The following is a 26,400-nucleotide window of genomic DNA, read 5'->3' as shown; positions in this document are numbered from 1 at the left end:
TACTATTAGGGTTTCCCTGTTGGCTCAGATGGTAAAAAAATCTACATACAATGCAGGAGACCCACATTCCATCCCTGGGTCAGGAAGATCCCCTGGAGAAGGAAATGGCAACCCACTCTAGTACTTTTGCCTGGAGAATTCCATGGACAAAGGAACTTGGTGGGCTACAGTCCATGAGGTCTCAAAGAGTCGGATACAGCTGAGCGACTAACACACACACACACACACACACACACACACACAGAGTATTATTAAGAGAACAAAATGAGATGATGTATATAAAGCAACTAGTACTAAGCCTGGCTCAGTGAATGGTGGATGCAATTAGTATGAAACTGTTCATCTCATGCTAAGCAACTGGTCCCTCAAATATGCTGCTTAGACATTATGACAGGTCACAGGATAAAAAACGGTACATGTGTGAGATGCTGTGAATCTAAAGGACACATACCTATTTAGGGCGCCAGCCATTCATTGGCAAAAGTATAGTAGTCACAAAAGCAAAATGTTCTTTATATTTTAATTAATATTCTCTCCACTTGGGAAAAGCACTTTGATAACTACAGGTACTGGAAAAGAACTTGCCCTAAAGATGGAATTCCTCACATTGTGCAAAAGAAGAAAACAGACCTTCATCCAGAATCTTGTATGTGTGGAGCAGGATGGGGCTGGAGCTATGCACCAGATGAACAAGTAATTTCGTAATTTGACATTTCACATCCAAGCTAAATAATGCTTTTGGCAGGGCAATTTCAGTTTATCTTCTGGCCCCTGTTTTTTAAGGCAAATATCTCAACATAAATAAAATAATAAATAGACTATATTAATGATAGTTCTAAGTAGTCAGAGTCATTTAACTGGGATTATGGACAAGGACAGGGAAAATATCCTCAAGATTGTTAACTGGAAGAGACAGAAAGGGAGAGAAGGAAGTCTCTGAATAAAATTAGTTCATCTTGGGTCAGACTTTCACTCACTCAGCATGACCATGCCACAGTATTTTCTTAAATTTTAGAAAAGTGCATGAAAGCAACATTATTACTGAGACCCATCCAAAATGTCAATTAAAACCAGGCTTTTTGGAAAAATAATTGCTGTACTGCTTAGCAGGACCCAACTTTGAACTTGATACCACCAATGAAGAGAAAATGGTCAGAACCAAGGGCTGGTTTTTAGAAAAGCAACGCTTAGAAACAATATTTAGGGCATGCTACATCAGGTCTGACCACTCCGTACCATTCGTTTCCTCTTGAATCAGCAAATGTTTTCAATTAATTCCACTTCTAGAGTGCGTGACCCTTGGAATCTCTGCATATACATCTTTGTCTTGCTACCCTGAATGCTCTGAATTTTTAGAGTCCCTTTGGCCACTGATCACTTTTCCTGGATCCCCTTTCTCTGGTCCTATTCCTTTTGTTGTTGTTGTTTTTAAGATGTGTCTGAACTAGACAGGTGCAGACATAATACGTCAAGGTTCTATACAATGATGAGACATAAATGGGGGATTTAAGCATCAGATGCGAAACCTCATTTTAAAGCAGCTCCTTATGTCACTGTGTATGTTTTTGTCTTTGTTGACTGCAGTGGCATACTGATCTTCCTCAGAAGCCATAAGAGTGAATCCTTCTCTACATGGACGCACTAATACATTCATTTGCATGACAAGTAATTCATTGCAACTTTAGGCATAGTTTAGACATGGGCATTTAGCAGACTTTCATGTAATCTTAGGACAGAACTTATTCATCCACATTTGAGTGGCAGGATTACTTTATCTTACTGTATTTCCATAAAAATATGTTTAAAGACTTTCAATGCTAGAATGGCAAGTGGAGCATAGTTACTTCACTTGACTGCAGAAGCAGGGAAGATCTTTCAACTTTGAGCTACCCACTGGCAGCACAGGAGTAAGTGATGGGATATCTCAGGCCCAGCTCACGTAAGTAAACTCACACAAGTGTATAAACAAGGAAAAGCCTTTCAATATTGCAACATCTTGCCTATTTCTTTCCCAGTTCAGCCTTTTCTCATCACCATAACAGGTTACATTTCATAATGAATAATGTAGGGTAATATCAAGAGAACAAAAAGGGAAAATTGTGATGGTTTCCTTTGGGGTTATAGCTTTCTCTCAGTCAGCAAGGTTATCTTTCTCCTGAGGATTCTAGCCATCTGAAGTCCTAGCCAATCATTCAATAAGTAGAGCAAAGATTATGGTCCTTACCAACAGCTTTGAAGGATACCAAGTTGAATACACAAAAAAGAGAAACCCACAATTCCTTTACTCAGCTCCACAAAAAGGAATGATCTTACTAGGCAAAGAGATGAGTTACCACTTATTATTATTATTATTTCAGTACCATTCTGTGACAAGTCACTCTAAAATATAATGGCTACAAAGTTTCCCCCATGGCTTAGCGGTAAAGAATCTGCCTGCAGTGCAGGAGATGTGGGTTCGATCCCTGGGCTGGGAAGATCCCCTGGAGGAGGACATGGCAAACCACTCCAGTATTCTTGCTTGGAGAATCCCATGGACAGAGGAGCCTGATGGGCTATAATCCATGGGGTCACAAAGAGTCAGACATGACTGAAGTGACTTAGCATGCATGCGTGCATGATGGCATATTTCACAGAACTAAAACAAATAGTTCTAAAACTTGTATGGCCTCACGAAAGATCCCAAATAGTCAAAATAACCTTGAAAAAGAAAAACAAAGCTGAAGGTATCACACTCTTGGAGTTTAAAGAAGACATACAGGAAAGTTAATTCCTACAGCTCCAAATGGGAGAAAATAATTGTAAATGAAGCAACTGATAAGGGACTACTCTCCAAAATATACGAGCAGCTCATGCGGCTCAATATCAGAAAAACAAACAACCCAAGCAAAAAATGGGCAGAATACCTAAACAGAGATTGCTCCAAAAAAGACATACAGATGGCCAATAAACACATGGGAAAAAATGCTCAACATCACTCATTACTAGAGAAATGCAAATCAAAACTACAAGGAGGTATCACCTCACACCAGTCAGAATGGCCATCATCAAAAAAATCGACAAACAATAAATGCTGGAGAGGATGTGGAGAAAAGGGAACTTGCACGGTTGGTGGGAATGTAAATTGATACAGCCACTATGGAGAGCAGTATGGAGATTTCTTTAAAAACTAGGGATAAAAGTACCATATGACCCAGCAATCCCACTACTGGGCATGTACCCTGAGAAAGCCATAATTCAAAAAGACATATGTACCCCCAACGTTTACTGCAGCACTATTTACAATAGCTCGGACATGGAAGCAACCTAGGTGCCCATCAACAGATGACTGGATAAAGAAGTTGTGGCACATATATACAGTGGAATAGTACTCAGCCATACAAAGGAGCAGATTTGAGTCCCTTCTAGTGAGGTGGATGAACAGAGTGAAGTAAGTCAGAAAGAGAAAAATAAATATCATGTAATTGGCGCTGATGGTAAAGAACCCTCCTGCCAATGCAGGATGCATAAGAGACATCGGTTTGATCCCTGAGTCAGGAAGATCCCCTGGAGGAGGGCATGGCAACCCATTCCAGTATTCTTTTTTTTTATTATTTTTTAATTGTAGGATAATTGCTTTCTAGAATTTTGTTGTTTTCTGTCAAACCTCAACGAATCCCTCTCTCTCATCTCCCTCCCCATCTTGCCTGGAGAATTCCATGGACAGAAGAGCCTGGCAGGCTACAGTCCATAGGATCACATTGGTCGGACATGACTAAAGTGACTTAGCACACATGGAATCTAGCAAAATGGTACTGATGAACCTATTTGCAGGGGAAGAATAGAGACACAGACATAGAGAACAGACTTGCGGACACTGCAGGGGAAGGAGAGGGTGGGGCACATTCAGAGAGTAGCATTGACTGTAATCGAATTTACCATATGTAAAATAGCTAGCTAGTGGGAAGCTGCTGTGTAACACAGGGAGCTCAACCCAGTGCTCTGTGACAACATAGAGGGGTGGGATGAAGAAGGGCGTGGAAGGGAGTTTCAAGAGGGAGGGGACATTTGTCTACTTTTGGCTGATTTACATTGTTGTATGGCAGAAACCAACACAACATTGTAAAGCAATTATCCTCCAATTAAAAAAAGGTTTTTTTAAGTACAAAAAAAAAAAAAAAAGACACATATATGGCCAACAAGCATCCCACTAGTTATCAGGGACATGCAAATCAAAACCACAATGAGATACTGCCTCACACCTGTTAGAATGGTTATTATGGAAAAGACAAGGAATAAAAATGTTGGAGAGGATGTGGAGAAAAGGGAACCCTGTGCACTGCTGATAGGAATGTAAATCGGTGCAGCCACTATGTAAAACAGTATTAAGATTCCAAAAAAAATTAAGAATAAATAGTGTGTGTGTCTCTTTGTATGTGTGCTAAGTCACTTCAGTTGCATCTGACCCTGTGCGACCCTATGGACTGTACCCTGCCAGGTTCCTCTGTCCATAGGATTCTCCAGGCAAGAATACTAGAGTGAGTTGCCATGCCCTTTTCTAGGGGATCTTCCCGACCCAGGAATCAAACCCACATCTCTATGTCTCCTGCATTGGCAAGTGTGTGCTTTACCACTAGTGCCACTTGGGAAGCCCAGAATTACCATATGACCCAGCTATTCTACTTCTGGACACTAACTTGGAAAGACATAGACTCTTGTGTGTTCACTGAAGCATTTTTTCCAAGAGCCAAGATATGGAAAAAGCCTAAGTGTCTGTCAGTAAATGAATGGATAAAGAAGATGTGGTGTGTATGTATGTATGTGTACATGTGTGTATACATATGTATGTATGTATACATATACACACATGTGTATATGTATATATATATACACACACACACATATAAATGGGCTTCCCAGGTGCACTCAGATGGTAAAGAATCTGCATGCAATGCAGGAGACCCGGGTTCAATCCCTGGGTTGGGAAGTTCCCCTGGAGAAGGAAACGGCAACCCACTCCAGTATTCCTGCCTGGAGAATTCCATGGACAAATGAGCCTGGCATGCTACAGTCCATGGGGTTGCAAAGAGTAGGACACAACTGAGAGGCTAATACTTTCATTTTTACTTTTCATACACATAAACACAATGGAGTACTGCTCAGCCATAAAAAAAGAATGAAATCCTGTTATTTGCAACAATATGGATGGACTTTGAGGATATTATGCTTAGTCAATACAAAGCTAGTGAAGGTGATGGAATTCCAGTTGAGCTATTTCAAATCCTGAAAGATGATGCTGTGAAAGTGCTACACTCAATATGCCAGCAAATTTGGAAAACTCAGCAGTGACCACAGGACTGGAAAATGTCAGTTTTCATTCCAATCCCAAAGAAAGGCAATGCCAAAGAATCCTTAAACTACCGCACAATTGCACTCATCTCACACGCTAGTATAGTAATGCTCAAAATTCTCCAAGCCAGACTTCAGTAATACGTGAACCGTGAACTTCCAGATGTTCAAGCTGGTTTTAGAAAAGGCAAAGGAACCAGAGATCAAATTGCCAACATCCGCTGGATCATGGAAAAAGCAAGAGAGTTCCAGAAAAACATCTATTTCTGCTTTATTGACTATGCCAAAGCCTTTGACTGTGTGGATCACAATGAACTGTGGAAAATTCCGAGAGAGATGGGAATACCAGACCACCTGACCTGCCTCTTGAGAAATCTGTATGCAGGTCAGGAAGCAACAGTTAGAATTGGACATGGAACAACAGACTGGTTCCAAATAGGAAAAGGAATATGTCAAGGCTATGTATTGTCACCCTGCTTATTTAACTTCTATGCAGAGTACATCATGAGAAATGCTGGACTGGAAGAAACACAAGCTGGAATCAAGACTGCCGGGAGAAATATCAATAACCTCAGATATGCAGATGACACCACCCTTATGGCAGAAAGTGAAGAGGAACTAAAAAGCCTCTTGATGAAAATGAAAGAGGAGAGTGAAAAAGTTGGCTTAAAGCTCAACATTCAGAAAACGAAGATCATGGCATCCGGTCCCATCACTTCATGGGAAATTGATGGGGAAACAGTGGAATCAGTGTCAGAGTTTATTTTGGGGGGCTCCAAAATCACTGCAGATGGTGACTGCAGCCATGAAATTAAAAGACGCTTACTTCTTGGAAAAAAAGTTATGAGCAAACTAGAGAGCATATTCAAAAGCAGAGACGTTACTTTGCCGACTAAGGTCCGTCTAGTCAAGGCTATGGTTTTTCCTGTGGTCATGTATGGATGTGAAAGTTGGACTGTGAAGAAGGCTGAGCGCCGAAGAATTGATGCTTTTGAACTGTGGTGTTGGAAAAGACTCTTGAGAGTCCCTTGGACTGCCAGGAGATCCAACCAGTCCATTCTGAAGGAGATCAGCCCTGGGATTTCTTTGGAAGAAATGATGCTAAAGCTGAAGCTCCAGTACTTTGGCCACCTCATGCGAAGAGTTGACTCATTGGAAAAGACTCTGATGCTGGGAGGGATTGAGGGCAGGAGGAAAAGGCGACAACAGAGGATGAGATGGCTGGATGGCATCACTGACTTGATGGATGTGAATCTGAGTGAACTCTGGGAGTTGGTGATGGACAGGGAGGCCTGGCGTGCTGCGATGCATGGGGTTGAAAAGAGTCAGACACGACTGAGTGACTGAACTGAACTGAACTGAATAAGTCAAAGACAGCTACCATAGTCTATCACTCATATGTGCAAGCTAAAAAACAACCAACAACAACAACAAAAATACTCATAGATACAGAGGACAGATTAGTTGTTATCAAAGGGGAAAGAGGTGGGGGTGGACAAAATGGGTGAAGGGGGTCAATTGTATAGTGATGGATGGTAACTAGACCTCTGGTGGTGATTGCTCTGTAGTGTACACAGATGTTGAACTATAATGCTGTCCTCCTCAAACCTGTATAATAAGTAAATAAAACATAGTGGTTTAAAACAATAACTTGCTATTTCTCTCACAGTTCTGTGGGCTGACCTGACTCACCTGGGGCTGGTCTCTCATGAGGTTGCAGTCAGATGGTGGCTAGAGCTAGAGTCATCAGGATGGACTGGGCTAGATGTCCAGGAAGGCTTCTTCTCTCACCTGGCTGTGCCCAGTGCTCCCCACATGGCCTTTCACTGCAGTAGTCTGGACCTCTTACACCGAGTCTCTGGGCACCAAAAACAGGAAGCAGAAACTTCCAGGCCACTTGATATCAGTCTCAAAGCTAGTACATCATCTCCATTATGTTTCATTATTCAAAACTATCACAGGACTTCACTGGCAATACAGTGGATAGGAACCTGCCTGCCAATGCAGGGGACACAGGTATGATCCCTGGTCCAGGAAGATTCCACATGCCGCATGGAGCAACTAAGCCCATGCAACACAAATACTGCGCCCGCGCTCTGCAACTACTGAAGCCCTTGCATCTAGAGCCCATGCTTTGCAACAAGAGAACCTGCTTTGATGAAGACCATACATGGCAACGAAGAGTAGCCTCCACTCACTGCAGCTAGAGAAAGCCCGTGAGCAGCAACAAAGACCCAGCGCAACCAAAAATAAATGAATTAAATAAATAAACTATCGCAAACCAGATTCAAGGGTGTGGAAAAATGGACCCTGCCTCACCAGGGGCAGAAGCCTATACCAGAGGAAGGAAGGCGTTGATGGCAGCCATTCCTGCAGACAAGCTACCCAAATAGGAAGAACAAGAAGAATCCTTTGGAACAGAACTCTGCCTGGACTGCTCTGAGAGAGGCCCCTCCCTTGCTGCTCTTGGGTGGCCCAATGACTAAAGCAGCAAAGCAAAATTTGAGCAAATACAATTGTTTAAAATTGAAGTATAGAAGAATTAATAAACGCATACCACTCTTAGACTTCAACAGATCAAGCTGATGAAAAAATAAATAAACAACAGATAGAGAGGCTTTAATCTAATAAAAATAGGTTTTTGGATATTTCTTTAACAGTGTACTCATCAACTAGAAAATTCACAGTATTTTTTAAATTTGTGAAAAATTACTATAACGTAGGTAACAAAGAAAACTGGGAAGAGGAGAAAAAATATAATTTTACAGGCCATGTTTTTCCCACCACATCACCACCAAAAATTCAAATAAACAAACAACTCCTGGAAGTTAGGAATAAGAATTTAACTCATTTTTAAAGCCCTTAGAAGTTTTAAAACACTCTCATAAATTACTATTGACTCTAAGGTGAAATGAAAATGACAATTACTGGGATTCTAGAAAATGAAGACAATTAGAACACCACAATTAAAACCTATGGGAATTGGAAAAAAAATCAGAGCCTTAATTTTTTTCATTATTATAAAAAATGAAAACAATGAGCTAAGCATTGAGTTAAAAATTAGAAAAGAATATGAAACAAATCTACAAAAAACAGTAACAAGAAATCTGTGAGTCTAAGAACAAATTAATGAAAACCAAGCAAAATGAGTAGAACTGAGAAATAAATCTTAAAAAATTTTCTTTGCAAATACCAATATCATTGACAAATCTTTGAAATTCAGAAAAGTCAGGATATATAAGTATGTATAATATGGATAATGAGAAAAGGGGTAGTATCACAAAGAAAGATTTGCTTAATTGTAAGAATTTCCTATGTACAAAGCATAGATCTATGCAAGGGATTAAAAAATCTTGATAATATGAATGATTTTCTATGAAAGGATAAATTATAGAAATAGACTCAAGAAAAACTATAAAACCTGAATAGGTCAATATCTGTGGCAAAAACTTTTAAAACCATCAAAAAGCTGCACATAAGAAAAATAACATGTCCAGAAAGATTTTGAGAGCATTTTCTCATTCTTTAGTGAACTAATAATTCTTTAGCTATTTCACAAATATAGAATATACAAAAAGATGAAAATCTTCCCAATTCCTTTAGTGAAAATTACCTTGATGATTAAAAAAAACAAAAGTGGCCAATCTCACTTATGAAAATTGGTGCAAAAATCCCAAATCAAAAATTAACAATTTTCAGAAGTTTATTTTAGAAATATGAGGATAGTTAGAAATTAAATAGACTCATAATGCCCAATAGTTTAATAATTGCATTTGGTACTTCATGTGACAGATTATGCAGCCATTGAAAATGGCAGAGAAATGACCATAGCATTTTATTTAAAAAACTTTGATACATGATGATACCATTTTTTGTAAACATGTGCTCACTCTGTGTGTGTGTGTGTGTATGTGTGTGCTCTGAAAGAATGAGCACAACTCTGAGTGTGAGCAATGAAATTCTTCCTTCCTCTTTCCCTCCTTCCTTTGTGCATTTTCCAAACTTTCCACAAATAAATTGCAGAACTTGGTAATCAGAAAAAAGGGGAAATTTTGCTCTTAAATGTCTTATCTCAGTCGTCGTTCTTAACAAACCCCGTGTTTACACGTGTCCCACTAAAGATGTGCCATTTTTATATATTTCTACCCTTTCATTTTTCTAGTTTGCTCTTGTTACCAAATATTTCCTTCCTGCTTTCATCTTACCCTCAGTTTTGGCATCCAACTAAGTCATTATGGAGAGCAGGCCAGTATCTGTGTCAGCAAAATGCATCAAATAACTAAAGGAATTGACCTTGGATCCTTTTCCACGAACAGCACATAAAAGGCAGGCTATTATATGAGATTTATAGACAGGGTAAGGGTGCAGTGGAGGAAAGGGAGCAGAGAAGAATTCTGGCATCACCACTCACAAAACACCCTTCTCTTCACCCTCAGTTCTGACTTTGGGAAAGAGGAAGAAGGCAAGACAAGTGTCTCTGCAACTTTGTCCCTGTCCTAGACTTGGGCCTATGAATGGACACTGTTAAATGAAAAGCCAGAGTGTGGTATCTTCATTTCCAGTGATGGACCAAAGCTGAAGTGTAGGGTTCAAAAGAAGAAAAGCAATGAAATTGGCAGAAAGAAATACCAAGGGAGCAGGACCAATTCGTGCTGAGGAGCTTGGATATTTTCCTGTAGAAGGTGGGGAGACACTGAAGAATTTAAGCAGGAAGACAACACTGGCTGTGTCTATCTTATATGTATATGATTATATATATATTTATATTTACATATAGAAATATATGAATATTTATATATACAGGCATGTGCTGTGCTTAGTCACTCAGTTGTGTCCGACCCTTTGAAACCCCATGGACTGTAGCTCGACAGACTTCTCTGTCCATGGGGATTCTCCAGGCAAGAATACTGAAGTGGGTTGCCATGCCTTCCTCCAGGGGATCTTCCCAACCCAGGGGTTGAACCCAGGTCTCCCACATGCAGGCAGATTCTTCACCGTCTGAACCACCAGGGAAGCCCATATACAGGCATACATACATCTTATTGCGTGCATGCTCAGTCGCTCAGTTGCATCCGATTCTTTGTGATCCCATAGACTGTAGCCTGCCAGCCTCCTCTGTCCATGGGGTTTTCAAGGCAAGAATACTGGAGTGGGTTGCCATCTCCTGCTCCAAGGAGTCTTCCCAACCCAGGGACTGAACCTGTATCTCCTGTCTCTCCTGCATTGCGGGCGAATTCTTTAGTGCTGAGCCACTAGGGAAGCCCACATACATTTTATATATAGCTCAATTTATCCATGTTTGTGCATATATGTGTATATCTATGTGCATTTGCTGTTCAGTCACTAAGTCATATCCGACTGTTTGTGACCCGGTGGACTGCAGCCCACCCGGCATCCCTGTCCTTCACCATACCCAGAGCCTGCTCAAGCTCACCTCCATGGAAACCAAAATGTCACTGGAAAAGAGAAAAGCAGAAAGCAGGAAGACAGGTTCACTGAGTGGCTCAATGGAGGAATGAATGGATGGAGAGATCTTTGAGAGAGAGAATCAGGGACTTCTTTAGTGGTCCAGTGGTTAAGAATCTGCCTTGCAACGCAGGGGATGCAGGTTCAATCTCTGGTTGAGAAACTAAGATCCCATGTGCCATGGGGCTACTGAGCCCACGTGCCTCAACTAGAGAATCCACACATCACGACAAAAGATCCTGCATGCTGTAACGAAGATCCTGTGTACTGCAGCTAAGACCTGATGCAGCCAAACATAAAATAAATAGAGTATTCATCATTTGTAAGAGAATCAGAACTCCGCTTCTCCCTGACTGTGGCAGTAGATGGCCATCCCCCAGTTTCCACTTATATTTCCTAACTGAGATCAACCCTAACTGAATGACTGCCTGCAAATTTAGTCACAATTCCAAACTCCCAGAAGACAGAGTCTGATCCATCTACCTCAAATTAGGTGTCCACCCCCCTGTCCAGTCAACTACGACCAAGGACAGTGCCGCCAAACACAAACGTTGTGCTTAATCACTCAGTCATGTGCAACTGTAGTTGGACTGTAGCCCGCCAGGCTCCTCTGCCCATGGGGATTCTCCAGGCAAGAATACTGGAGTGCCTTGCCATGCCCCGCTCCAGGGGATATTCCCAACCCAGGGATCAAACTCAGGTCTCCCACATTGCAGGTGGATTCTTTGCCCTCCTCCAGGGGATATTCCCAACCCAGGGATCAAACTCAGGTCTCCCACATTGCAGGTGGATTCTTTACCGTCTAAGCCACCAGGGAAGCCCATGGGTGCTGAGATCCATTTATTTGCGGGATTGTTTGATTGCTGTCTACCTCCACTTCTGGACTGTATTCCTCTTGAGGGCCAGGACTGTGTTTGGTTGCTCAGCACTGTCTGGAGCACCTTATAAGGTGTCCAGGACATGGTTTGCACTCAAAAACCATTTGTGGGAAAGAAATGCACAAATGACTCATGAAGAGATTCAGGCAGAAGAAAAGGCGTGATGCAGTCTTCAGATCCCATCCTCCATCCGTTCATTGTTCATGTGTCTCATTTATCACCAGAGCATCTACTTCAGCAGAATTACATCAGTTGCTTCAACACGCCAGTGAGCTTTTTGTGGTCTAGCCTGAGAACCAACCCCCATTTACAAGAGTGATGTAAGTTAGGAACTATGCTCCTAATTCTAAACAACTGACATAAAACAAACTTTGGAAACCTGATCCACTTGTAACTTGAGAAATACCTCCGAACAGGACAATCAGTGAAGGAACTAGACCAGAGAGTAAAGGTATTTGTCAGACGAAACTTGGCAGACATGTTCTCCATTTTTCGTCTGATTATTTTCATATTCTTCCTGTGAAATCCAATTTCCTTAAGTGACCTCTGTTCATAGGAAACTATTTGGTTTAATCCGTGGAAGCCATGGCGTATTTTTAACCATCTCTGAAGGCCAGCTCCCTCTCCACTGAGGGTGCCTGATACCCAAACAGATGTTTTACAGCACTCAGCACACATGAGCTCACCACCGACAAGTCTTCTGCACACAATCAGACCTCAGCTCTTCTCACACATCTCCCGCAAACCCAAATTCAGAACCTGCAGGCAAGCTTGGACCCTTTGCCATGATAACAAAAAAGAGCAGAGCATAGAGAATCCGATTCTGAATTTTCAGTCTATTAATGTTCTATAAATCTGATGACCAAATGGAAAATATTCAATACAAAGAGTTAGCCAAACTAAATAGTCTATAAAAAGATGTGTAAACTGTATGCCCCCAAAGACTTCAGATTAAAGTATCCAAGTTAAAGAGTTCCAAGGCAGTTTGAATTTTGATAGAATTTTAAAACATTAGAGCTGAAGGGTCTTTGGACATCATCTAACAAGCACAACAGTTTTGTTTCAGAGATGAGGAGGCTGAGACCCAAGAGAGAAAAGGACTCAGGGTTTCATATGCTAGAGGCAGAACTGGGGGTAGAGCTCTGCCTCCCAGGCCAGACCCGCAGGGCAGACAGACCACAATCCCACACCCCCAGCTTCCTGCCTATTCTTCCTGGACCATCTGTCTGCAGTTCAAAGCTGGGAAGAAGCCAGAACCTGGTCAATAAGATCTTTCATCCTGCCTATGCCATGATCATTTCACAATGTGTCCTCTCCAATTTAGATAGAGTTTTATTGAAGACCAACTTCCCTTGATAAATCAATAAAAAGTAACCTAAAAAGGTATGTTTAAAAGTAACATGTCAACATTTCAAGTGTGGAAATCAAAGAAATATGTATAATCCTTACCACTCCTATGGTCAAAGAAAACCATCGCAGGTTAACTGAGGAGATATAAACACAGAGCTGTGAGATCATGGACCTTTGGTCCTCTGAGAAACTAAACTTGCAGGGAAAATCCAAGCTTCCTAAGAAGGCTTGCTCCACCTCAGAGACACTTGGAGCTGTGAGCAGTATTCACTGAGTGCCAGCCTAAACTTGAACCTCATGCTGCTATGAAGATCTCAAAAGGAGAAGAAGCAGATGGAGCCTCAAAAATATTCACCTACACATTGGGGAACAACATTTATATTGAGAAGAAAACCAAGTGGCAGAGTACAGACTTCAGTAAATAAATATTTGTGGAGAGCTTAGGATGTGCTCAGCTAAACATCCTGCAATAAAAGAGCAAGAATGTAATTGAAAGATATAAGCAAGGCCCAGATCACAAAAGGCTGTGTATCCTATTGGAAGGAGGTGTTTGGAATTTACTTTAAAGATGACTCAGTTCAGTTCAGTTCAGTTCAGTCCCTCAGTCATGTCGCAATCTTTGCAACCCCATGGACTACACAGCACGCCAGGCCTCCCTGTCCATCACCACCTCCCAGAGTTTACTCAAACTCATGTCCATCAAATTGGTGATGCCACCCAACCATCTCATCCTCTGTCCTCCCCTTCTTCTCCCACCTTCAATCCCAGCATCAGGGTCTTTTCAAACAAGTCAGTTCTTCACATCGGGTGGCCAAAGTATTGGAGTTTCAGCTTTAGCATCAGAGGGAGCCATTGAATGATGGTCACCTGGGGAGTGAATTGACCAGACTTAGGTTCTGCAAAGATCTCTTGACAGCTGATGGACTGTGGCCAAGTACTACATTATATGATACTATCTACAAGTGCTTCAACAGCATTATTAGCACTTTTAGTCTATATTCAGGATAATACAGTAAAAGGTGGGTGAATGAGAGCCTAGGGCAAGCAGAGCTAGGTTTTAATCCCATTCCTACAGTTTACCAGCTGTATGGTCTTGGGCATGTTATTTAAACAGTTCTACCTGCTCAGCTGACTTCCTTCCTATACACTGATGATAATACTTAGCTGATGGGGTTTGATAATAAATAAAGTGGATGATGTGCCTGGACGTTTCTAAGAATCCTCCCAACACCATTAAATGCAACCAAATCAAAGTGGAATTTTTCAGTTTGGAGGGAATGCCACCTAGCATCCTGCTGTGCCTCCACTTAGCAGGAAATACTGTTGCATTTTCTTCTTAAAATTTAATCAGGACATTTTATTGCTAACATGTAAAAAATAACTGGCATTTTTACTTTGTACATGAGCAATGAGGTAAACTGAGGTCAAACCCAAATATTGGCTCTGAATCAAACCACCCAAAAGCAATAGTGCAAAGAATTAAACTGGTTACAGAGACCAGTGGAGGAACTAAGTGCTTCTACCGTCCTAGCAACCTTTTAACCAAACACTGGTGCAGATTTGCTGGCATGCGTGACGCTGAAAACATCTGGCCTTTCTATTACCCTCTCACAAGCAAAGTCTGATGTCGTGTAAACTGATCTTTAGGCCAATTATATGGTCTAAGTGTTACAGTGTTTGTGTTGGCTCCTCCGGCTCCAGGTTTTAAGAATTTAATTTGTAGCCACACCCCTCCCTGAAGTCCTAGCTGCGTCTTAGTGTAGCTGACTCCAGGGATCTGTTTATGCGTTGTCTGCATCTTCTTTTGGGGACGATAAGTATGTGTGACAGCACTGCCATTGGAGTGTGTCCTGTAAGAATAAGTCATAGGAGGCACGGCAATGGGAGGATAGAGCAGGGCGGGGAAGCGAGCGGGCTCTGGGAGCTGCTCTGCCACGTGTCCATTGCTGCATGTTTTTTCACCTCTGTGTATCAGTTTTATTCCAGAAGCCAGATGAGGAATGTAGAGGTTCTACCCTACAGTTCTCCTGCTGCTAAGTCACTTCAGTCGTGTCCAGCAGCCCACCAGGCTCCCCTGTCCCTGGGATTCTCCAGGCAAGAACACTGGAGTGGGTTGCCATTTCCTTCTCCCCCACAGTTCTCCTAGAAGGCACTAAATTAGGAGTCAGGAAACCTGCTACCACCTCCAACTGGCCTTTCTACCCTAGACAAGGTCATTATCATGTCTGAGCACAACAGACATTACTGTCTGTTTCCCCACCTAGACTCGACTTCACTAACCAAACAAGTGCCAAGCCCGTCACCAGTGCTGATTAAGTTAATCCTCATCTTGACAGTGAGTGGCAGGCGGTGTGTTATCCCCACCGCAGCCTCCAGGGGGCGTCACCCAGGAGGGGCATGACAGAGGCTGCCCCCTCCCCGGCTGCAGCTGCTGCTGTCTGCCCCAGTGCTAGGTCTGCACCTGCGCCCTGACCCCAGGGCGCTCCTGGGCTGTTACTGACTATAGCAAGGGGCGCTCTCTGCCTCTCCCCCACCCCACCCCACCCCTGTCCCTCAGCTGCAGTGGCCAAAGGCTGTGATGGTGGCTGGGGAGGGGCTGACCAAGGAAGATCTCTCTTCTCACTCTCATCGCCACCGCCCCCCCAACCCCTGCCTGCTTTTACTCCATCTTTAGCTGACAGATGTCAGAGTTTTGCTCAGTGGATCCTTTCAAATCCTTCTGAAGACATTGAGGAATCCAAATCTGGGTTATGAATGGAAGTATTGATAGAAGAAGCCTGAGGGCTCCTAATTTTGTCTCTGGTAAAAGTACTAGCTACAGTTGCATGAAATAATTAAACGGACCTCTGGGTTCATTCACCTCGTCTCTTGCCCACCCTGACCATCACTGATCCTGGAGGGAGGGAGAGAATAGTGGGACAGCCAGCCCTAAAGGAGATCTGAAGGTACGCGGGGACTCGACCACAGGCATCAGCATCTCTTTCCCCAGGAAGGGAACTTTCCTTCAGCTTTGAAGGAAATGGGTTTCTCTAGTCTCCTGGTCTGGTCGGGCGTATCTAGGAACATAGGAGAGAACATGTAGTACAGTAAATCCCAACGCTGAGTTACCCATTAAAGGAATTATCACAGATGGTCATAAAATTAGGACTTTCACATCTCGAAAGAAAGAGCTCTATCCAGGATCATAAATAAACTATAACTGAGGCTTAGGTTTATAAAGCAGTAAAAGAGGGCTGCTTGAGCAAACAGGAATTCACAGTACTGGGTCACAAAATTAACTCGTGAAAGTCCGACCACGAACTTAGAGTTGCCGGCAATGCAATGGTAGCTGATTTCTGCAGTTAGTGGACCCCAATCAGAACCTAATGAGGTCAAGCCCTGGTTGAATTTCATAAAGTGTAAACTCATAGGAATTGGGGTGCTGGCCCCTAAATATGGCCTTATAATTCCTAAACCAACAGTGGAGCAGCAGATGACAAAACAAGGCCAGTGCCTTCCAGAAGTTTCTCATCTAGTCAGGAAGCCAAGGCATTTACAAATAAAGCAATTATAGGATGCAGGCTTCAGAGTGTGGTGTAGACGGTAACTAGAGAATTCAGGGAGGAAAGCAGGAATGAGTAGACGCCGGACTTTTCAGGGAAAGATGCATGGAGGACAAAGGACCTGACTCCGGACTGAAAGATGCGGGAGGGGGCGTGTGTGCGAAAGCTGTGCTCCGGGCCCGCCCCCGTCGGCTCCCACAAACCTGCATCGTGCCCCTGCCATGACTCTCCCCGGGCTGAGTCTCCCTTCACACACTTGTATTTCCCTCTTGTCCTTTGGGAAATTGGTCCTTAAGGTCTACAGTCACACCCTCTTCATTCCCCACTCCCCCAGGCTCTTCCTGGAAAGGCCTGGAAAAGGAAACCCTGGCCTCTCAGGACACATCACATCCAGGATGGACAGCACAGGATGGCATCCATCCTAAAGAAGGAAGCCAGGAAAAATCCACACTACCTCCTCAGAGGAACCCCCAGAGTCATCCCTGTCATGGGTTATAATCAGGTTAAAATGAGCAGGATGAGGAGAAAAGGACAGCCTCAGAGGGGGTACCCCTCCTCAGCCCCCTGGGAAGGATTCTGTCAGCATCCAGGACACAGCGGGGAGAAGAAGATGCCCCCATGGGCATGGGAAGTTTGGGAGAAGGCCAGGGCCCACAGGGGTGGCCAGCACCCTGCCCAGACGGGCAGGGGAGGGTCGAATGGGAAAGGTGATGCAGGGGGGCGTGGCAGTCCACATACCAGAAGGAGAATATCATGAGGGGGAGAGGCCCTGTGCTCCCATCCCTTGCAGAGCCAAGTGTTCAGTGGAAGGCTCCCAAGCACCTATTAAGAATAGAACTGAAATCCATTGTTTCTGGGTGAAATGCCCTGTAAATATCAATTAGGTCTAACTGGTCCATTGGATAAGGAAGTTGTGGTACATATACACAATGAAATATTACTCAGCTATAAAAAGGAACACATTTGAGTCAGGTCTAATGAGGTGGATGAAAATGGAGCCAATTATACAGAGTGAAGTGAGTCAGGAAGAGAAATACAAATACTGTATAAACGCATTTATATGGAATTTAAAAAGACGGAAACATGACGATCCTATATGTAAGACAGTAAAAGAGACACAGATGTAAAGAGCAGACTTTAGGATTCTGTGTGAGAAGGAGATGGTGGGATGATACGAGAGAATAGCATTGAAACATGCATATTCAGTTCAGTTCAGTTCAGTCGCTCAGTCGTGTCCGACTCTTTGTGACCCCATGAATCGCAGCACGCCAGGCCTCCCTGTCCACCACCATCTCCCAGAGTTCACTCAGACTCACGTCCATCGAGTCAGTGATGCCATCCAGCCATCTCATCCTTGGTCGTCCCCTTCTCCTCCTGCCCCAAATCCCTCCCAGCATCAAAGTCTTTTCCAATGAGTCAACTCTTCGCATGAAGGTGGCCAAAGTACTGGAGTTTCAGCTTTAGCATCATTCCTTCCAAAGAAATCCCAGGGCTGATCTCCTTTAGAATGGACTGATTGGATCTCCTTGCAGTCCAAGGGACTCTCAAGAGTCTTCTCCAACACCACAGTTCAAAAGCATCAAGTCTTTGGCGCTCAGCCTTCTTCACAGTCCAACTCTCATGTCCATACATGACTACTGGAAAAACCATAGCCTTGACTAGACGGACCTTAGTCGGCAAAGTAATGTCTCTGCTTTTGAATATGCTATCTAGGTTGGCCATAACTTTTCTTCCCAGGAGTAATCGTCTTTTAATTTCATGGCTGCAATCACCATCTGCAGTGATTTTGGAGCAAAAGAACTAAAGTCTGACACTGTTTCTACTGTTTCCCCATCTATTTCCCATGGAGTGATGGGACCGGATGCCATGATCTTCATTTTCTGAATGTTGAGCTTTAAGCCAACTTTTTCACTCTCTTCTTTTACTTTCATCAAGAGGCTTTTTAGTTCCTCTTCACTTTCTGCCATAAGGGTGGTGTCATGTGCATATCTGAGGTTATTGATATTTCTCCCGGCAATCTTGATATTACCATATGTTAAACAGATGACCAGTGCAAGTTCAATGCATGAAGCAGGGCGCCGAAAGTCAGTGCTCTGGGACAACCCTGAGGGATGGGGTGGGGAGGGAGGTGGGAAGGGGGTTCAGGATCGGGGGACACATGTGTACACATGGCTGATTCATGTTGATATATGGCAAAAGCCATCACAATATTGTAATTATCCTCCAATTTAAAAAAAATTTTTTTTTTTTAAGGAATAGAGCTGGTGAGTGTGTGCTTCCAAAGAGCAGAGTGGAAGTGCCCCAGGGGGGAGAGGGCTACTTTGAGGAGGCAGTTGTAAGACGTTCCAGGTGTCTACTCTGCATTATCCAGCCAGGTCCCTGAGAAGGGTGGAGAAAAGGCAGAATTCAAGATGCCTGTGTTGCAATAAAAGGTCCCCACATTGTATTTCTTAAGAATCTAAGGGCACCCAAGCAGGTGCCACAGCACTAGAAGAAGAAGGCTTCCCTAGCCAAAGCAAAAGCAGGATAAACTGTCTGTGTCAGAGCGCTAGGGAGGCAGGGGCCTGGAGCAGTCGGCTACATCTACTGGTAACAACAAACCCACCTCTTCCTAGTTGTGGTTTAACCTTTCTGAGCCTCAGTTCCCTCATCTGTGAAACAGAACAGTTGATAATAATACCTGCCTGGCAAGGCTGTTGAGATTACATTCAGTGACTTCTGTACTTGCCCTGACCCTGTGCATCCCGTCCCCTTCTCTTCCACACCCTTGATAGAATCTGGGGCAAAAAAAGTTGAACAAATAATTTTGCAATGTAGTGTTGGCCTCAACAATTCAGGGTCTGTGTCCCTTACCAGCTCAAAGAAGTTATGGAATGAGAGCGCTGCCCCTTTCCCTTGGCAACTTAATTCTCTTAAAAGACCCCAAGATGATAGCTTATCGTGAACAATGTCAGATTCATGATCTCCAAAGAAGATTTAGCTTCAGGACCAGGGACCAGGCTTGAATATTCAGAGCTTTTCTGTGGCAGAAGTTTTATTACAGTGACAAAGAACAGAGAAAGCTTCTGACACAGACATCAGAAGAGCAACAAAGAGTGCCCCACTGGCTAGTCTTATCAAGGCCTTAGATACTTACCCACTCCGGTAACATACATCTTAAGATAACAAGAAGGATCTTGTTAAAAAGGAGTAACATGTCTTTCAGCAAGATACATTGTTGTTATATAATCCTTCAGTTCAGTCACTCAGTTGTGTCCGACTCTTTGCAACCCAGTCACAGCATGCCAGGCCTCTCTGTCCATCACCAATTCCTGGAGTTCACTCAAATTCACGTCCATCGAGTCGGTGATGCCATCCAGCCATCTCATCCTCTGTCGTCCCCTTCTCCTTCTTAGTACAGGGCTTAAGGAAAAACATACCCTTGAGCAAGATGAGTTTTGTGTAATTGTTAGCGCTTGGCTTAAAGAAAATAACCTCTTATGTGACTGAGGGCCCTGGACTCTTTATCAATCTACCTGAGAATTAACTCTGTCTATAGTAAGCCCAGAAGAAGGAAGTGGGGAGCTTATTTGTTATCAGGTTCTATTCTGCCGAGAGCACTGACAGAAACACTAGCAGACAGCATCTGCTTTCTGCAGGCTTCTTTCTGCCTGCTCCCTGCACTTCCCACCTGCCCTGTTATAAAACCCCACCAAGCATCAGCTCATGTTTCTTTTTCTCTGATTCTCTTTCAGGGACGCTGTATCAACTTCACCAGAGTCAAGAACAATCCGCCTGCCAAGTACCCCCTCAACAACGCCTACCACACCACCTCGCCGCCTCCTGCCCCCATCTACACCCCACCACCCCCTGCTCCCCATTGCCCTCCCCCACCTCCCAGTGCCCCCACCCCTCCAATTCCATCCCCACCTTCCATTCTCCCCCCTCCTCCGCAGGCTCCCCCTCCCAACAGGGCGCCACCCCCCTCCCGACCTCCTCCTAGACCTTCTGTCTAGAACCCACAGTTCATGCTCTGGGTTCTTTCAGAAACTTTAGGGAGGAGGCTCCTCTGTGGTGTTAGAACAAGTCTTTTCAGTTAGAGGGGCTTCCACTTTGGAAAAGAGTGGTGATAATGCCCACTGACATTCACACACTATAAAAATTTGTTTGTAACACCAATACACCAACAATTGTGATCAGCAGAAAGAAATTGAAATTTTGAATTGCCTGAAAACCAGTGATGAGTCAACTACAGTCACAGTTATAGCCACCAGCCAGCCATCATCTCTAGAAGGTTCCAGAGACAGTGAAACTGCTGAGATGCTCTAAGTGGGATTGGGTCTCCTGGAGACCAATATGAAAATCATTTCTCTGAGGGTGAAATGCAGCGTCAGATAAGAAGTCATATTGCTGGGTTGCTAAGTGCTGCCTTCCCTCTTCCACACCACCTCTATCTCTTGACCCTAGACCTACAAACCAAAGAATCCTCTCCATGCCAGCCAGGAAGTTCAGAATCCTTCACCTACAACTCTGGGGAAAGATTAGGGTCCCCATTGTGACAAGAAACTCAACATCAGACAGGTATCCAAAAGCATGTTCTGGGACTTGCAGAGGAATAAGAAGATATGGTTTATTTTCCTTCCAAATTCTCCCAGTTTCCAAGTGAGGAAGAGGGTGGTTGTTCACAGATGGAAAAGGTATGTTGCCATGTTGCTGTGTAAGTGAAATCAGGTGTGTGCATCGACAGGCGAGTACTGGTGGGAGCATCGGACAGTTTCTAAAGCTCACAGGCCATCAGTAGCTAGAGGTGGCTGGCTTTGGCCCAACATGGCCCCTAAATCAACAGACAATAGCATTGTCGAAGAGCAACTTGTTAATAATTTATGTTAAAAGAAAAATCAAGATTTGGCTTTAATGTAGATCACTTAAGATATGAAGAAGTGATTGATACTATTCTCCAGAGACAAATATGAGTTGATCTTCCCAAAATGGCATCACTAGCACCTACCACACAATTTCACTAATTTTGTTTTTCTTTCTTCATGAAGTTGTGCACCAGAGACTTCTAGGTAGAGCTGAGAGACAATAGTCCCGACATACTAAGGAATATATCCCCCAAAAAAAGCTGGTGCAAATATATTTCTCCTTGGCTTTTCAGCACACTGACAAATACTATCAGCTGCCTGAAATTCCCACCATGCCTGGGAACCACTCCACTCCTCCAAGTCTTTCTGAATCTGTTGTCACCAGGAAGCTATATAATCATTTTCTAAACATGAGACTTCATCACCCAAGGATGAAAACAGAAGCCATAGTTCAGAGTCTGCTGCACCAGCCTGTTCAAAATTACCTCCCCCTCCAACTTTCCACAGGTCTTAAAAGTCCTAAAATGCTTAAATCTTTTCAAGAATAAGGCAGAATATAAAGTAAATGCAAACTTGGTGCTTTGGGCTGTGGTCTCCAAAGATCTTGCAAGAACTCCCCCCAAGCCAGTCTCATCCTTTAACCTTACTTAAAACAGAGACATAGGACCCAGCATGCACTGCAAACACACCAACACTTGTAGCCAGGGCAGACATTGCTAATCAATCACAGCACATCTTCCAAAGAGCCCAGGATTCCCTCACAATCTTCAGACCATAAGTCTGAAGAGCCACCACTCATCAGTTAAAATTGAGAGATAAATGATCCTTAATTGCCATCTCAACTTTAGAAAGCAAAAGCAAACAAGGATTGTGTGGGGGGATGGGGAAACCTTTGGACGTAAAAGGTACAGTCAGGGGAAAATAGATCTAGGCAGAGTGCCTTAGTGGAGGGCTCCAGGCACTAAACGCATTGCCGACACCAAACTGACACTTTCCCAGGCATACCTTGGGCCCTCCCTTCTTCCAGCCTGCCACTTCCAGAGATGCCCACGGCTTCCTCATAGAGCTAAAGTCAGAGATGTTTTCCAGGGCTCCCTCCCTCGCCCCCCAATCCTGGCCCAAATTATCTATTTTGAAAACATTAGGCTTCTTCTTCAGTACAGTCCTCCATGAAGCAGGTGTCAGAATGTCGCAGCAACCTGCAGTGACATTGCTGGACTCCAGAGACCCATTCCATAGGCAAAAGGGTTTCCCAGGCTCACAGCCCAGAGGCGTTGAGCCCCTGGCCACTGTTTTGACTGCTGGCGGTACAAAACAGTCCACCCCATACCACTGCCGCCTGGCTCACTGCGGCCATCAAAAAGTTAAAGCCAAGATGTTAACATTGTGCATCAAGACGGCAGGCATAAGGTGAGAATGCAACATTCAAGATCTCAACCATACATCAATCAGAAGCCCCTGTGCAGTTTCCAAGATGTTGTTTTGATAAACTTTTTGATGAAATGGGGAACTGCAAATACATGATGGCTTTGAAGAGGATTAGCAGGGTTTGTCCTTAAAACGGATTCTTCATGTAAACACTAGTCATTTAGAATGACAGTGGAGGAGAAACTTCTATACTGTATGAATAAGGTAACATTTGAATAGTAGGCTATTACAGGCAGGAAAATTCTTTAACTGGTTTATAAGTCTATCCGTACTTGGGTCATTCCTTGTAAAAGGTAGCAGACATATGATTGTGATCAGGAAACTGCACAAAATTATTTTTTTCTACCCTCATGTTATTGTCCTCCCGAAGTTTTTTGTTTTTGTTTTTAATAAAAACCAACTTTTTGTTGTATATATTCATATTCCATGTGTTAGATGGAAGCATTTCCTATCCAGTGTGAATAAAAGGAACAGTTGTAGTAAATTATTATAAGGCCAATGAAATTTCATGGCAGGTTATTCTACCAAGCTGTGCTTGTTGGTTTTTCCCATGACTGTATTGCTTTTATAAATGTACAAATAGTTACTGAAATGACGAGACCCTTATTTGCACAGCATTAAGAAGAACCTTGAGTGGTTACCTCTGTTAACGATCAGCTCACAAACAGTGTCTGGCCTGTAGCTTGGCACATACTCCAGTGAGACACAAGGTCTCTTTTACCAGAGTCGAGAACAGAGCTGGTGGACATATTAATTAATAGTCTTGGATATCTGGCTGTGGATAACTTCACTGTATATATATCTAAAATGGGCAGAGACTATCTGGAAGTCTCATACACACTAAAATGCAAACACCAGGTCAGAAGAGGGAAATTAATCCAAGAATTAGGGAAAAAAAAAAAGATGAAATACTGCACCACAGTTTCAGCCCAGTGCCAACTCAAAAAGAAATTAATGCTGTGTAAAAGTGGGTTGAATTAGTTTGCAAACTATAATAAAGATATATGCAGTAAAAAGCCTGTTAATGCACATCAGATGGGAATGGGATGTTCTAGTCAGTTGCATTTTCTAGTTATCCGAACTCTACTATATTATTGTACTTGGATAACCAATTTAAAAGAATTAGAATATGATGTTTTAAATACACTTAACATTAAACTCTTCTTCTAATTCTTTCTTCTATCTGTGATAATTCAGAAGACATTATGGATCTTCAGTGCCTCTGAGTCATTGTTATAAAGATCAGTTATTGCTGTACCTGCTATAGAAGACTGGGCTAAATGTGTATGATGACAGACCTTGGAAGTTGCTTTTTTTAAAAAATAATAATAAATTCCTAAAATCAACTCTTTTACTGGTTGTCTCTTTGCTATGAAAATGAAGTACAGATTGCTCAAGTGCTTAACACTGTGATCATAAAAATGGCTATCATTCTGCAGATTAAATTATATTTCTCAAATTATTTTGTGCCTTCTACTATCTTGATTACTCTCTTCTTTAGCTGTCCAACATTCAACTTATATTTTTTGTAGGTAAAATGGTGTTTCTTACTAGTTCCCGAATCTGTTTCTTTATAAGTCCTCATTAAGCCTTGAGTTCATCTTAACTGGAATAAAACCATCTGAAAACAAAATCATTCCACAATTTCTTTCCAAGATTTCATTAGTATTCAACTTTAATAGCATTTTGGGCACATGGACTTCTTCAAATTACATTCTTCATTAAATCACTTTGAGATAATTGACTAGCCATTTGGAAGGAAAAAGAAGTTGGAGCCCTACCTCACTCCTTATACCAAAATAAATTCCAGCTGTATTTAATTTAAGTGTAACAGATGAAACCAGGAAAGTACTGGAAGTAGAAAAAATGTTTACTGTATGGAATGAAGAATTTTTAATCTCATATATTGCTTGCATTGCCAACCAACTTTCTTATCAAATAATTTCAATGATTGCGTGCTAAATGCTGAGTCATCCTCCAATGTATTATGTTGAATAAACAAAGAAACTCTCAGGAATAAGATTATTGATCAAGTGCTAACTGCAAAGTTGAGCAGCAGGTGCAAAATTGTTCATTACTAAATCCAGTTTTCTACCTTCAGATAAATGTGTTTCCCTGGAGTCTCACTTGGGTGCAGAACAATTTAACACTTTGTCCATCTAAATACATTGTAAACAAGGTCCATGTTACTTATAATTATCAAACGTAGACCATAGAGTTGACATATGCAAAACAAATGAAGTTATTCTGGTTACAATTGTATCATGCTGGCTTGAACCATGGCACCTCCATCCTGAAGTTATCATACCTAAACAGATTAGAAGCCTTTTAATTCCTCTGAGCATAAGCTTTGGTTCCTTCCTTTTTGCTCAACGTTAAAATGGTCATTTAGTTACATAAACCCTTCCTTCTCTACTTGGGACAGTATTAAATTTTGGAGTTAAAACTGTGCAACATCTCCTCTGTTTAGTTTCAAATGTCATTTCACAATGTCCTTATAAAGCAACAGCACCAGTTAACAAAATGCCTGAGTCACTGGAGAGTGCAGAGCAAAGCTCTGTTAAAAGATGTTCAATTAGTTGTGCACATTCAGTACTTTTTAGCCAGCATCTTTAGTTGAGAGATCCTTGTAAACATTAAAATGGATGCAACTCATAAAAGACATACTTCTTTTTAGTGAAGTGGCTTGCATTCTTGCAAAGCATTTTAAAAGTACAGGAAACACTGGTGCTAAGAGTGCAGAAAACGCTTTATTTTCTCCTGAAGAAGAAGTCATAAGAGACCTGTTAACCACTCATCATTGACACCAAAAATGTGTACCCCCAAGATGAGTCATGGAAGATCTACAGCCTCCTATATTCACATTGTTTTAAAATACAAGCACTTTGGAGGTGTTGCCAACGTAGTAGAGTAGGAAGACCTTAAGCTCACCTTCTCCCGTTGGGCACACCGAAATTACAACTATTTACAGAGCAACTGTCAATGAGAATGACCTGAATACTAGCAGAAAAGATTTCCCACAACCGAAGATGTACAGAAGGAACCATAGTGACTTTGGGTCTTTTTGCAGCACATGGGCTCAGTAGTTGGGGCACCCTGGCTTAGTTGGCTGCAACCTGTGGGACCTTAATTCTCTAACCAGGGATCAAACCCACGTCCCCTGCATTGCAAGGTGGATGCTTAGCCACTGGACTACAGGGAAGTCCCCACAGTGACATCAGTGGTGGGAGCAAAGATGCAGTATTAGTCAAGACCCACACCCATGGGTAGGTGATCCATTAACAGGAGGATAATTATAATTGCAAAGGTTCTCCCCAGAGGAGCAAGGATTCCAAGTCCCACTTTGGGCTCCAGTCCCCAGGGGTCCTGCACCAGGAGGATGAGCTCCCAGAAGGTCTGACTTTGAAAGCCAATGGGACTTGCTTAAGGGAGAGCTAGAGACTCTTAAGGTGGTTTAGTCACTAAGTTGTGTCCAACTCTTGTGACCCAATGGACTGTCACCCACCAGGCTCCTCTGTCCATGGGATTTTACAGGCAAGAATACCAAAGTGGTATTTCCTTCTCCAG

At 42.8% G+C, this 26,400-nt stretch overlaps 1 protein-coding gene across 1 annotated transcript in view; it reads left to right on the top strand.

Moving 5' to 3' along the window:
* The window catches only part of ANTXR1 (ANTXR cell adhesion molecule 1), a 262,215-nt gene extending 238,087 nt beyond the window's left edge, over window positions 1-24,128 (top strand). The window contains exon 18 of the mRNA XM_068989259.1: window positions 20,296-24,128. Coding sequence (XP_068845360.1) covers window positions 20,296-20,556 — 261 coding nt within the window. The 3' untranslated portion in view covers window positions 20,557-24,128. The remainder of the gene's footprint in view (window positions 1-20,295) is intronic.
* Window positions 24,129-26,400: the final 2,272 nt, after the last annotated feature.

The sequence above is a fragment of the Capricornis sumatraensis genome, chromosome 1 (assembly GCF_032405125.1).
Source record: "Capricornis sumatraensis isolate serow.1 chromosome 1, serow.2, whole genome shotgun sequence".
Classification (NCBI taxonomy): Eukaryota; Metazoa; Chordata; class Mammalia; order Artiodactyla; family Bovidae; genus Capricornis; species Capricornis sumatraensis.
The sequence above is the reverse complement of the archived record's forward strand: the minus strand, read 5'-3'. Positions and strand labels throughout refer to the sequence as shown.